This window comes from Montipora foliosa, chromosome 5 (genome assembly GCF_036669935.1).
Source record: "Montipora foliosa isolate CH-2021 chromosome 5, ASM3666993v2, whole genome shotgun sequence".
Lineage (NCBI taxonomy): Eukaryota > Metazoa > Cnidaria > Anthozoa > Scleractinia > Acroporidae > Montipora > Montipora foliosa.
In genome coordinates this window covers 46,682,425-46,694,924 of record NC_090873.1, presented here as the reverse complement: position 1 = coordinate 46,694,924, position 12,500 = coordinate 46,682,425, and the positions used below count along the sequence as shown (strand labels likewise).

Sequence of the window (12,500 nt, the reverse complement as noted above, 5' to 3'; positions counted from 1 at the left end):
GCTCCCCAAAGGGGCTTTTCAGGGCCAATGAAAGACAACGAAACGACGGAACAGAATAACAACAACTGTTAAGAATCCCAACTGGCCGGAGGCTAACCAGTTGGCTATTTACAAGTGCAGCTGGGAAGTTGAACCAGGGACTACCAGAATTCAACGAGTGGTCAGAACGAGACTTGAACTGGGGTCTCTAGGCAAGCGCCCTAACTACTGGGCCACACCGCCTCCTACATGTAGGAGTGAGACTCAGTAGGTGTTATTCTGTTTAACACAAGCAGATTTTACTGGCAATGGGGGGCAGTTACAGAATCAATGGGTTAACAACCCCTACATCCACTCAAAAACTGTCGTCTTCAGCCAGGACTTGAATTTCAGACATCCTTGAAAAACTTCTTGCTCAGTCATTTGGTACGTTTTTCTAAGAACATTTTGCTCCTTGTCTAACACTGTTGTCCAGCAATTTTTTCAGGTGTATTCACGTCCCTCATTTTGCTCCTTGTCTAATACTGTTGCCCAGCAAAACGTCCCTCACTGTTCCCGTGGCAATTGTACAGCACTACCAAACAACCCTACTGTAATTAAAGTCAGTTTTTGGAAAATGTCTCAGTAGTATATATAGACAGAACTGACACTTTTTATGCTAATTAGGTAGAAATATGTGGGTTCATAATATGCTAATGAGATTGGTGTGGAGTTTTTCAAGGAAAAGGGGTGTGATTTCTTAGAAAAAAATTCTTCATTTTCTTATTGTTATTAAAAATGGCGGAGGGAGGAGAAGCTCTTGCTCGAGAAATGATTAATAGAGAAGAACGAGGAGCGGATAATGAAAATTTGGTTGAAAATTTTATTTCTATGGTGGTACAGAGTGAAAATCCTATGAATGGAGAGAGTGAAAGTTCTGTGAGTGGAGAAGATGATGAAAATTTCCAACCGAAACGAAGTTTTGAACCGATGTTTAATTTTACTAAAATGAGTTTTGAAATGATTACTTTACGTTTTATTGAACTTATGGACCAACTTAATAGTGAAGATTTTGATGAGAAATTTAAAAAACTCATCAAGGAAAGAGAAAATATTTGTGGATGGTTACAAGCGCTCAAAAGAACCTATGAATGGTGTGTTGAAGTGAGTCTCGAAGATGAATTGATGAAGAAAGAGATAGAGAGAGAAGAAGTCGTGGTGGAAGAAATGCTTGAAACATTAATGAGTTGTTGGATAGTTCAAAATGATTTAAGGGATTCGTTGATGAAAGATCTGGATGAACTATTGTTTTATGCACCTTTGACGGGTGAGTAGTTTCTTACCTTTTAAATTCATTTTGTCTTTACCATAGGCAGCCCAAGTTCACGTCACTAGAGAGCGTGTAATAATTGATTACTAGTGGAAGATGACCTTTGAGTGAAAGCGGTGTTGCGTTACAGGCAGCCGTTGAGAATTTAAACGCGTTGTAAGACTTTGTATGGGAAATAAAATACCGAAGATTATGAAGCCGAAAAAACGCTCAGTTTAACGTTCATTCAATAAAATGAATAAAAATGACTTACCTCTGGTATATTTTTGTGCCTTTTGGAGCTTATTTTACCGTTTCGGGAATTCCATGAAGCTCTTCGAGAAGCCGCTTTGGGGATGGGGTAAGTGTTGTACATGAAATGACTGTACCTCGTCAGGTGGAGTTGATTTGACCTCGGATCCAAGCTCCGTGTCGTGATACAGTATCACCAGCCGTTAACTTCATCAGCTATCGTGTAATTGGAAGCAGAAAATGCTCATATCCAGCCAAGTGCGTGGGGATTTTTGACGACGAAACATTCACCGAGGTTCGCAAATGATATGGCTTTAGCTTTGCGTGAAAAAATTGCTGCAGAGATGGATTTTCGAGTCGCAAACCACCTCTGAGCTGACAACGGTTGGAATCGTAGTGTGCAGCCTTGACTTCATCTTAGAACATTGAAACTACGGAATTCCCGAAATGGTAAAATAAGCTCCAAAAGGCACAAAAATACACCAAAGGTAAGTCATTTGTTTTCATTTTATTGAGTGAACGTTAAATTGAGCGTTTTTTAGGCTTCATAATCTTCGGTATTTTATTTCCCATACAAAGTCTTACAACGTGTTTTAAATTCTCAACGGCTGCCTGTAACGTAACACCGCCTTTACTCAAAGGTCATCTTCCACTAGTAATCAATTATTACACGCTCTCTAGTGACGCGAACTTGGGCTGCCTATGGTCTTTACTATGGAGGAAGATAGATGTGATTTTGAAAGTCTCGATAGATTGTGGGCTTATGAACAGAGAATGTTATTTCAAAAGGCTGCTTTTAGCTTTACTTTGCTGGTGAAGGAACTTAAAGACGGTGTTCGTTTTGATGCTGTGTTGTGTGATCTTTTCATTGAGAGAGAAAGAATAATAAGGTGGTGGAAAGATAAGATTAGTTATTTGGAAGATATAGACGTAATTGGAGAGAATTCGATTTTGTTAAAGCAAGAATTGAAGAGGGAAGAAGTCATTGATGATCTATTTGTTTATTTATTGAAATTGAGGAATTTGGAAATTCTAAAAGAGGTCATAGATCTGATTTTGGCAAGTTGATATACTTTGATGTGATGGTCTGAGAAAGTGTACGCGCTATTGAGCAAAATGGTTAATTTTGTTTTTGAAGTTAATCTTTGGCATCCTATATTTCTTTTGGCTGTTTATTATTATGCTGAACGTCATGGTTTAGTTCAAGAAGGTATCTTGGATTTTGTGGGACAGTTCTTGTTCCTGTATGGACTTTGTCTTATAATTAGAGTCATCTGTGGGGGGGATTAGATTTGGTAAGATGATATATTTGTTATGTTTTTCTAAGAAAGAGTTATTTATTCTGTATGTATGGCGACTTGTTTTTCTGAGGCTAGTGAAGATTTTGTAGAAATGCATGATTTGTTTAACAAGGAGACCGAATACTTTAGGCGAACAAAACTTGCTACGGTTGTTACGGAAGAGGTATTGGTTTTTCGTTTGACTACTTTAGAGTTAGAGCTTACACGGATCAAGTGTTGACACGATTTGAAAAGACAAGATATAAGTAAAAAACCAGAATTAATGAAAGACGAAGAACTTTTGAAGGAGATTCAAAGACAGATTAAGAAGTTGGGTCAATGGGAACGAGAGTTGGAGGGTTTCTAAGAATAGAGAAGTTAATGGCTGAAGGTGGAGGTGATGTCTCTTTTTTTGAAGAGAAAAATGGTGTTCATGGAGAGTCTAATCGTGACAATCATTCCAATATGTTTAGGGAAAGAGTTAGAGTTGTTTATTCTATGATGAGTGAGTTTGAAGAACTTCTTAGTCTGTTACATGATGCTTCTTCTCTTCTTATTTTTCCGAATTTTCAATCGATTGTGAATGAGTTGGTAGCTATTGTTGAGTGGTTGGATGATTGTAGAGAAGAGTCTTTTGGAGGTGAAAGACTTTTACAACTTTTCGGAGAAGAAAGAGAAGAAATTCTGACGATTTTTAGTGTTCTTTATGATATGTTTCCTTCACTGTCATACTCAGGTAAGTGTATAAATTTTTGAACTTGTAGCTTCTCCTCCCTCCACCATTTTTAATAACAATAAGAAAATGAAGAATTCCACCCCTTTTCCTCGAAAAACCCCACACCAATCTCATTAGCATATTATGAACCCACATATTTCTACCTAATTAGCATAAAAAGTGTCAGTTCTGTCTATATATACTACTGTCTCTTAACCCATTGACTCCTGGAGTTTCCCCATTGACGAGTTCAATCGTCTGGCGTTAGACAGAGTAAAATACTAAGTATGGCTGGTTTAGCTCGGTTCAGGGGTGGAAGTGTAAAATGTACAATGTATTTGGTGACCTAGTATTTGTTTTCAAATTTCAGAATGCTGTTAAATTCTCTCATGTGATAAAAAGTATGAGAAAAATTTACTGAGTAGAACTCAACCTATTCACCCCTAAACCCGCCTAAAGTGGCCATATGTAGTACTTTACTCTGTCTAACACCAGAAGATTTTACTCGTCAATGGAGAACCCCCAGGAGTCAGTGGGTTAATCACTCACTGAAAAATGGATGTCCAATTAAATCATTTCTAAAAACTCTGTTGGAAGATCAGAAAACAATCCACTATTTTTTTCAATTGTTTCTTTATTGAATGTGAAGAAACAATAGGCCACTTGCACCAAGAGGTCATGTGACATCGTTTTTATGAAAATGAAAGTTACATGATTTTCCCTTCGAAACACTATTAGTGGGTCATCTCTTAAACAAAATAATATTTTGCTTAAAGTGAGAAAGTCCGTAGCTGGTCACGTGACCAAAACTTGATTTTTTAAAATTATGAATTACCGCTTTCTGACACAATTTTGCACTTGAACTTTAAGGAAAATGTTGAAAAGATGATGTGGTAACGTTTATGGCACATCTGAACTCAACTATCAAACATTTAACAAGATATAAGCAAAAAGTAGTTTTGGCCGCCATGTTGGAGGGCAGGAGTATGCCCTCCAACATGGCGGCCAAGACAAATCATGCTACTTTGTTGAAAAATCAAAGTACCATAAAATATCTCCCTTAAATGCATTTCCTCTCAAATTTCGCGTGTAAGATAATTTTTATGTGTTCTGTCAATTTTTGGCAACAGCAAGATTACAACTCACTGTTTAAGGGAAGCATTGGTCACATGACCTCTTAGTGCAAGTGGCCTATTAATCTTACTTGTATAAAGATACCACATGCTACTCAAAATTGGTTAGGGCATGAAGATCCTGTTTTGTGTTTTTTTCTCTTTCTTTTCTCATTATCTTTTAGTAAGGTTATAACAGCTGCTTCACCTGTTGCAAAGTGCTTATGCTAGAATGAAGTGTTGTGTAAATGCCTCGTATTGTTTTACTTTGTCTGATGTCAGTGGGTAACCCCTGAAGAGGTTATTTTCCTCGCATTTCTAGGGCAGAATATACGGAAGCTCATTAAGGATGGTTTGATCATCAAGAAGCCACATAACATTCACAGTCGTGCTCGTGTGTGCAGAGCTGCCGAAGCCAGAAGGAAGGGACGTCATCGTGGTTTTGGTAGGCGCAAGGGAACAGCTAACGCCCGGATGCCAGAAAAGACCATCTGGATGCGGCGTATGAGGGTCCTCAGAAGGCTTCTTCGAAAATACAGAGAAGCAAAGAAAATTGATAACCACATGTACCATGACCTTTACAATAGGGCAAAGGGTAATGTGTTCAAGAACAAGAGAGTGTTGATGGAATACATCCACAAAAAGAAAGCTGAGAAACAACGTGCTAAACTTCTTAGGTAGGCAATACTGTGTGGAATTTAAATAGTACAACTGTAAACCAGAACTGGTTGAAAAGTCTACAATGATAAGGCGGTTAAGAAAAGAGTGACATACTATTGGATTAGTTCATTTTTCTGGACAAAAATATAGAAAAAGGGAAAATGATTTGCATGTTGCTTATGGGACTTTACAAAGTATACCAGTTTGTTTTTCAAGGAGAATAGCTTCTTACATGTGTAGACTTAAATTGTAGGCCTCTTGCTGGATCTTATCACTGTACCATGCTCAGCTGGGATGCTACATGTATCCTGTTGAGGCCTGCAGAACATTTCCCAATCTGGAAAATAAGAAAAAGCCTCCTCTATTTTTCTCATTGGAATAAATACATAATGACTATCAAGCTGGTATTTTTGTTTACATTGGCAACGAAATGCTTGTCCCCAGCTCTGGTTGGTGGTACATGTGGGGTGTAGCTTGTTCAAATTTTGTAGTGGGTACAATTATCCGTGTGTTGTCTCGCATTAGCTTCAGATTTTAAGAGGTACAGCTAATAGTGTAATTCTTACAAAGGGCCAACATTCTATTATTTTAAAGTTTTTATAGACTGATATGTAAACAGTAGTAGCCTAGTTCTGCACGCTATTAAGCCGACCCATCCTTCATCTATCTAATGAGAGATGGGTGACTAAGTGTGCAAACAGTAAGAAAGGAGTTTATCTGACTGAAGTGAAATTCATAATATTTACTTTGGTCCCGGGCTCCTGTGACAAACTAATGGCTGTGGCAAAAACAAATTGTCAGGGCTGGTTGTGATCTCTGTAAAAGGAGACACTAAATAACAGTTGTAGTGATGCAAGTTGCCAGCTGATGAAGGAAGTCACTACCTACTTTGTCTTCTCGTTTACATGTACACTGTTTATTAAAAGATACCAAGCGTTTTAACTTCATAGATCTTCTTCTAAATTTCATTTTCCTGTACTATAAAATATCTGAAAACCATTGTTGACATCAAGAAGCAGGAGGTGGAACAAGGGGCATGATCAAATGTTGAAAAAAATGCCATAGAAAGATAGGTGTGGGTTTCAAATAAAGAAAATGACCTATTACAATTAAACAAATTTAGCAAAGCAGTTTTGGACACCTTGTTTTTTGTGTTTTAGTGATCAAGCAGAGGCCCGCAGACAGAAGAACAAGGCTGCAAAACAAAGACGAAATGAGCGCCTAGAACAAAAGAGAAAGGAGTTGATTGAACAGATCCCCAAAGAAGAGGAGGCGGCCAAATAAATGAAACTTCTTTAATTTGTTTAAATAAAACATGGTTTAAATGTTTCAGTGTTGTTTTAATCTCATGATAGCCTTAAGATCAACTTCCAGACGATTTTATTCATCAATGAGGGGTGGTTGAAGAATCAATGAGTGTGAGTTTTTAATGAGGAATTTAAATGATATAAATTAATTTTTGTCAACAAAACTTCACTATACACAAGCAGAAATGGATCAAGGATCAGTGTCGCATTAGATTAAAACGTTTGATTTCATTAAGGCTTGGTTTTGTCAAAAATGCATGTCATTAAGGCAGGGTGTTTCTTTGTTGCATGTCACCCGAAAAAAAAAAGAGGCCAGTGGTCTTGCTAAGTATGAATGACCCCTAAATTACCGGTATGGAGAAATTTCGTAGTTATGGATGGGTTCTTTCACAGTTGTAATACATGTAGCACGCCAGTTGCCATGACATGATCAGCCTGTTTGTCAGAGTTCTTGTCTGTTGTGGAATAGGGTTGCAAAGCAAAGTTGCATTTGAATGCAAGTTCCATTTTGCAAGCAATTTTTTTGTAGTCCTTGCGGTGTTTTTCGATACTAGTTTTCGATGTCCACATTTTCAGTACAATATTTTGCTATCTGCTTGTTTCAGTTTGTCTACTCCCAGGAGAGTCAGTGGGTAAAGCACTTGGGAATCCCTTTGGCACCTTAGATTTTGTGACCTTGAGAAAGATATTGATGACAGTCAAGAGGGACCAAACAATAGCTCAACTAAATTCTCTTTTATGTTTTCTACACATTCAGTAGTCATTAGATTTAAGCTCTTTGTGCTGGAAATGTGAATGTTTCGCACTGTCCATTAACCAAGCAATTTGAACTTGTTCTTATGAAACAGAACATAAGGTAAAAAACACCAGATGTTTCTCTATTCTGGTGTACAGACTGACTACTTTTAATTAAAATACTATTAATTTGTTATGTAAACTGTTTTAACCCATTGTCACCTGGACCGGTCCCATTGACCAGAAAAACCGTCTGGTGTCAGGTCCCATTCCTAGGAGTCAACAGGTTAACTATCCAATCAACAGCTGAAGATAACTGTTTTGGCATGTGATCAAATCTGATACTTAACAAAAAATAAATAAAGAGAAACTCAACCAAAGTGGTCACACTATAACCCCTTTTACACAGGCACAAAAATTGGCCTGGGACTTCAAAAATAGCAGCATGGTACCAATATTTGAAGTGCAAACACACCTCCAATGATGTGCTCAGCACCCCATATAATTCCTGTGACTTGTGATTTCCACAGCCACTTTGACTATGTTACTGATGCAATTTATCATCTGTTCAATAAAATAACAGACAAAAAAAACTGGCATCAATTTGTTAATGGCTCTTAGCAAGTGTTTCCACATGGTGCATATTTGACATTGAAGTCATGCCTCTGCAAGACATCTTCCCTCACTGTTAGTTCCTTCCATTCATCAGAGCCATCACAACAGTCACAGATCCCATCATTGATTCGAGAAGATGGCAAATAGAGCTGCCCACCTGCACAGTAAAATCTAAAAAAGAGCAAATTAAAGGCAAATTATAAAGATGGCACTCAACTAAAATCTAGGAACTGATTTGTTGGCAAGTCTGCATAGAAAAGGGTTTCAATGAAATGGGCCAGAGAGGACAAAAATAATAGAAACGATTAATGTGAAATATTAACATATCATCCACTTTCCTTTGTCTTTGTCCTGTAAAACCTCTCTTTCAAGCTGAATTTTAATATATCAAAAGTGGCCTATTAATGGGGACATTAAGTGAGTGATTAAAAACCCATTGACTTCCAGGGGTTCCCCATTGATGAGTAAAATCGTCGCGCGTTAGACAGAGTAAAATACTAAGTATGGCCGGTTTATGGGTGAATAAGGCCCATCTTACCTTGTATTTGGGCATGCTCCTGTTCCTGGTTCATCACTACCATCATTACAGTCACAATAATCATCATTAATTGAGTGCCAGGTGATGTTCAATTTTCCATCCAAACAAGCAAAGATACCCATTTTATTGGGTTGATAAGTTCTCATGTCAGTAGGTGCAACCCCTGTAATATTTGTTGGAAAAAGGCATAGTGATGATAATGATAACGGCACTAATGATAACAATAGGCCATTTTTGAAAATACCATAATACTCTTTGTTTGTCACACCAAATTTTGCATAAGCGTTGTTCCTACTTTCTCTTGGGACTTACGATGGCATCAGTATTATCATGGTATTTTTGAAAGTGGCCTACGCCAAAAGTAGCTAGTAGTAGCAGTGGTAGTACTAATTCTTGACTTTCTGTGAATAGAACAACCTGCAAGGAGATGGTATTCAAACTCAGCAGGTGTAAACACTGCTGAGCTGAGCCCCCTGACCTGGGGCATGGAGGTTTAGTGTCTTCTGGAGGATTTGGGAGGTCCCAATGACTTCGGAGGCATGTATTCCTCCTAACACATCCAGTAATAGTAGTAGTAGTAGTAGTAGTAATAATAATAATAATAATAATAATAATAATAATAATAATAATAATAATAATAATTACTATTATTATTATAATTATTAATAATAATTTTAATAATAATAATAATAATAATAATGACAGGATATTTGAAGAAAGAGATGGAAGGGTTCTTGGTGGCTACGCAGACCCAGGCATTGAGAACCAATGCCATGATTGATAAGTCGCAAGAGAACTCAATGAGTCACCTGTGCCACCAGAAAAGCAAAACGGTCAATCATATCTTGAGTGAGTGCACAAACCCAATACAAATGGAGACACGACTCTGTTGCCATGGCCCTGCATTGGGAACTTCCTAGTCAATATGGGTTCAACCGTGGTGGGAAGTGGTTTGAGCACACCCCGGAGAGTGTCCTAGAGACCAACGAGGCTAAAATCCTTTGGGATTTTGCCATTCAGACAGACCAGAATTTGTCGCATAACAGGCCTGACATTGTCATGATCGACAAGAAAACAAACGGATGCCACCTTGTAGATGTCGCTTGCCCTGTTGATAAAGCTGTATTTGAGGGAAGAAGTGTGAGAAAGAGGAGAAATATATTGACCTGGGCCCGATTCCTGGAAAGTGTAATAACTCTACTTCAGGGATAAATGTGCTAGAATAAGACACATTTATCCCCAGAATTGAGTTATTACACCTTCCAGGAATTGGCCCCTGGCCTTTGAAATAAAGAGACTATGGCAACTACATAAGGTTACAATCACCCGTAATGTGATTGGTGCTCTAGGTACTTTCTCTAAAAGCCTACAGAAGTACCTGGAAAACCTGCACATTGTTATAAGCATTCAGACATTGAAGAAATCTGTACTGTTTGGGTCTGCGGGAATTCTCTGCATAACCCTAGAACGCTAAGGTGGTGTGTCACTGCATGCTGATAGGGGATACTCCAGTGGCAAACACTGTGATATAGCCAGAAGATTATAATAATAATAATAATAATAATAATAATAATAATAATAATAATAAGAATAATAAGAATAATAAATAGGTTGTTAAAAATACATAATTTTTAGGTCACACGGAAATCTCAACAATAATGATAATAATAGCAATGGCACTGCTAGTAATAATAAACCGAAAATGGAAACTGGACCAAGATGACCTGATTCATAATAATAATAATAATAATAATAATAATAATAATAATAATAAGAATAATAAGAATAATAAATAGGTTGTTAAAAATACATAATTTTTAGGTCACATGGGGTGTCAATAATAATGATAATAATAGTAATGACACTACTTAAGTAATGATAACAATAATAATAGCAATATCCCCCTCCTCCTCCTCCTCCATATCATAACCATCAGCATCATCACTGGGTGGAAAAGGGACCTGTTCGACGGGAATCCTTTTAATATACTTTAGCACTCTTCCCGGGGGGGGTACTCCCCTATAAGGCCTTAATGGGGACGTGCGGCCAGCCAGGGTATGTTTTTCGGGATTTTTGTCTTGAACAGGGTATCGAATTTATCATTTTTGTCTTAATCAGGGTAATGATTTATCAATTTTTGTCTTAAACTGGGTTAAATGTCTTAAACAGGGTATCAAAAATCGGAATTCTGTCTTAAAATGGGTAGGAAAATTAGCAATATTTGTCTTAAACAGGGTCAGGGTATGAGGGGCCGCGCCGTACCTCCCCACCCAGGGATATGTCGAGTACCCCCCCCGGGGCACTCTTCCACCCCCATTATCTCAAAGGCGTGATCATTTCGATCAGCCTTTACCTTTAAACGCGTTCAAGCAATGATCAGAGGTTTTCTGGCCTTTTCCCAATCTGCATTTTTCATCGCTGTCAGGAACGCTTTCACTTTCATCATAGTTAGTTGATTCCCCTCTACTAACTATGCTTTCATCATCATCGCTATTATTGTCAATTACGAAGATTCGATTAATCTTGTTATCTTGATCCAAGATCGTGACAGTTTTCCAGTGAAAGAAAAAGAAAATGATTGTTACAATGAAAAAGCTAAATAAAATATAAAACTTGCGTGATCTGCAGAATTTCATGAAAACAGGTGATTGAATATTTAATTTACCGACGCAGGACCCGACGCAATACGGAAAAATACTCCAAACGAGGCTCAAATACGTGACGTCAAAGCCTGACGGTTTCACATGTGTCACATGACCTTCACAAAAACAATCAGAAAAATCTGACAACCGTTTGTTTTGCCGATGAACGAACTCTCTTTCTTGTTTATCCCATTTTTCCTCGGGTTTCTCTCATCGAATTTAGTGTTATAGAAATCTCCAGAGAAAGCTTTGGAGCTATTGCCGAGCTGGTTATCGCTTTCTACATATTTTTAATCGACTAGAATGGACCAGACCATTCTCCTTTCGAAGTCTGAATAGAATTAAAATCCGAAGAGTTCGGTTCAGTGGTTTTTAAATTCAAATGCAGGCATAGCAAAGGTCTTGTTTCTTATGATTGTAAAGGAAACTGCATAACAACTGAAACTCGACATTTTCTGCTTGTGATAACGAACTATCTGAAGGAATTCGAAAGCTTAAATTTCGTTTGTCACATTGGTGTTCTGCTGTAGTCTGAGGCGTTGCAGAAGAATAGTTCTGGCACAGTTTTCTGAACTTGGATGCAGAGGATCTCACAACGACTACTCCTGCACGGAAAGGTAAGTGACTATTTACGTTGTTTAGATTTCATTGTAGGGAAATTTATCGTTTCTGAAGGGATAATTTCAAGTTAAGCGACAGACTTTGCAAGTGTTTCTCAAAGCGAGTCTTCCTGTAGTCTGAAGTATCAGTCCATTTGACACTGCTGACGCCAACGGATCGGAAGTTTCAAGAGAATTTTGCTGTGGCGAGGAAACTATCATTACTTTATTGTATTCTTCTTTGACACATTAAATTCTTATTCATGCTATTTATCTTGAACTGTCTCTTAATTTTTAAATGAGAGTATGGTTTTTTTTAATCCTGAAGAAATGGCGAACTTAAAACTTGTACAAATATTTTTAACAGGATGATCTATACTTTCACAGCTATCATTTTTTATTCTTGTTCCTCCACGTATTCTAATTATATCTGTCAAGTATTGCACGACTTCACTAATTAATCAGACAGTAATAAGAGTACTATTTAGTCGTAAGTGGTTTAAGAGTTTTTTTCCTCACGAATTTAAAAGTTCAAACGTGAGGAGCACGTACAGAGCAGTTACATAATTTTGTAAATTCTGTCGATGTTTTTTTACTTTTGAATTGTGGCTTTCAGGTTTATAAGTGACCAAGATGACAAAAGAACGATCAACTGGAGCAGAAAGATCAAAGGAATCGAACTCGGAGGAATCAGCAAAACAAAATCGAAATGATGATCGGGGCTTCTCCATACGTAGAATATTTGGTCGCTCCAAAAGTTACAAAGGAGAGAACTCAA

The 12,500-nt window shown here is 37.6% G+C and overlaps 3 protein-coding genes across 3 annotated transcripts in view; 2 read left to right on the top strand and 1 right to left on the bottom strand.

Moving 5' to 3' along the window:
- The window catches only part of LOC138004473 (large ribosomal subunit protein eL19-like), an 8,455-nt gene extending 1,837 nt beyond the window's left edge, over positions 1-6,618 (top strand). The window contains exons 3-4 of the mRNA XM_068851002.1: positions 4,949-5,303; positions 6,447-6,618. Of these exons, the coding sequence (XP_068707103.1) occupies positions 4,949-5,303; positions 6,447-6,570 (479 nt within the window). The 3' untranslated portion in view covers positions 6,571-6,618. The remainder of the gene's footprint in view (positions 1-4,948; positions 5,304-6,446) is intronic.
- Positions 6,619-7,313: 695 nt separating this feature from the next.
- LOC138004472 (LDL receptor repeat-containing protein egg-1-like) lies at positions 7,314-11,167 on the bottom strand. The gene is made up of 3 exons (XM_068851001.1): positions 10,835-11,167; positions 8,482-8,644; positions 7,314-8,114 (listed from the first exon to the last, which is right to left on the bottom strand). The coding sequence occupies exons 1-3, from the start codon at positions 11,115-11,117 to the stop codon at positions 7,946-7,948; spliced, it is 615 nt and encodes a 204-aa protein (XP_068707102.1). The 5' UTR covers positions 11,118-11,167; the 3' UTR covers positions 7,314-7,945.
- An 84-nt stretch (positions 11,168-11,251) lies between these two features.
- The window catches only part of LOC138004470 (E3 ubiquitin-protein ligase RNF19A-like), a 12,765-nt gene continuing 11,516 nt past the window's right edge, over positions 11,252-12,500 (top strand). Inside the window, exons 1-2 of the mRNA XM_068850999.1 lie at positions 11,252-11,740; positions 12,339-12,500. The exon at positions 12,339-12,500 is cut by the window's right edge and continues 661 nt beyond it. Coding sequence (XP_068707100.1) covers positions 12,356-12,500 — 145 coding nt within the window. The 5' untranslated portion in view covers positions 11,252-11,740; positions 12,339-12,355. The remainder of the gene's footprint in view (positions 11,741-12,338) is intronic.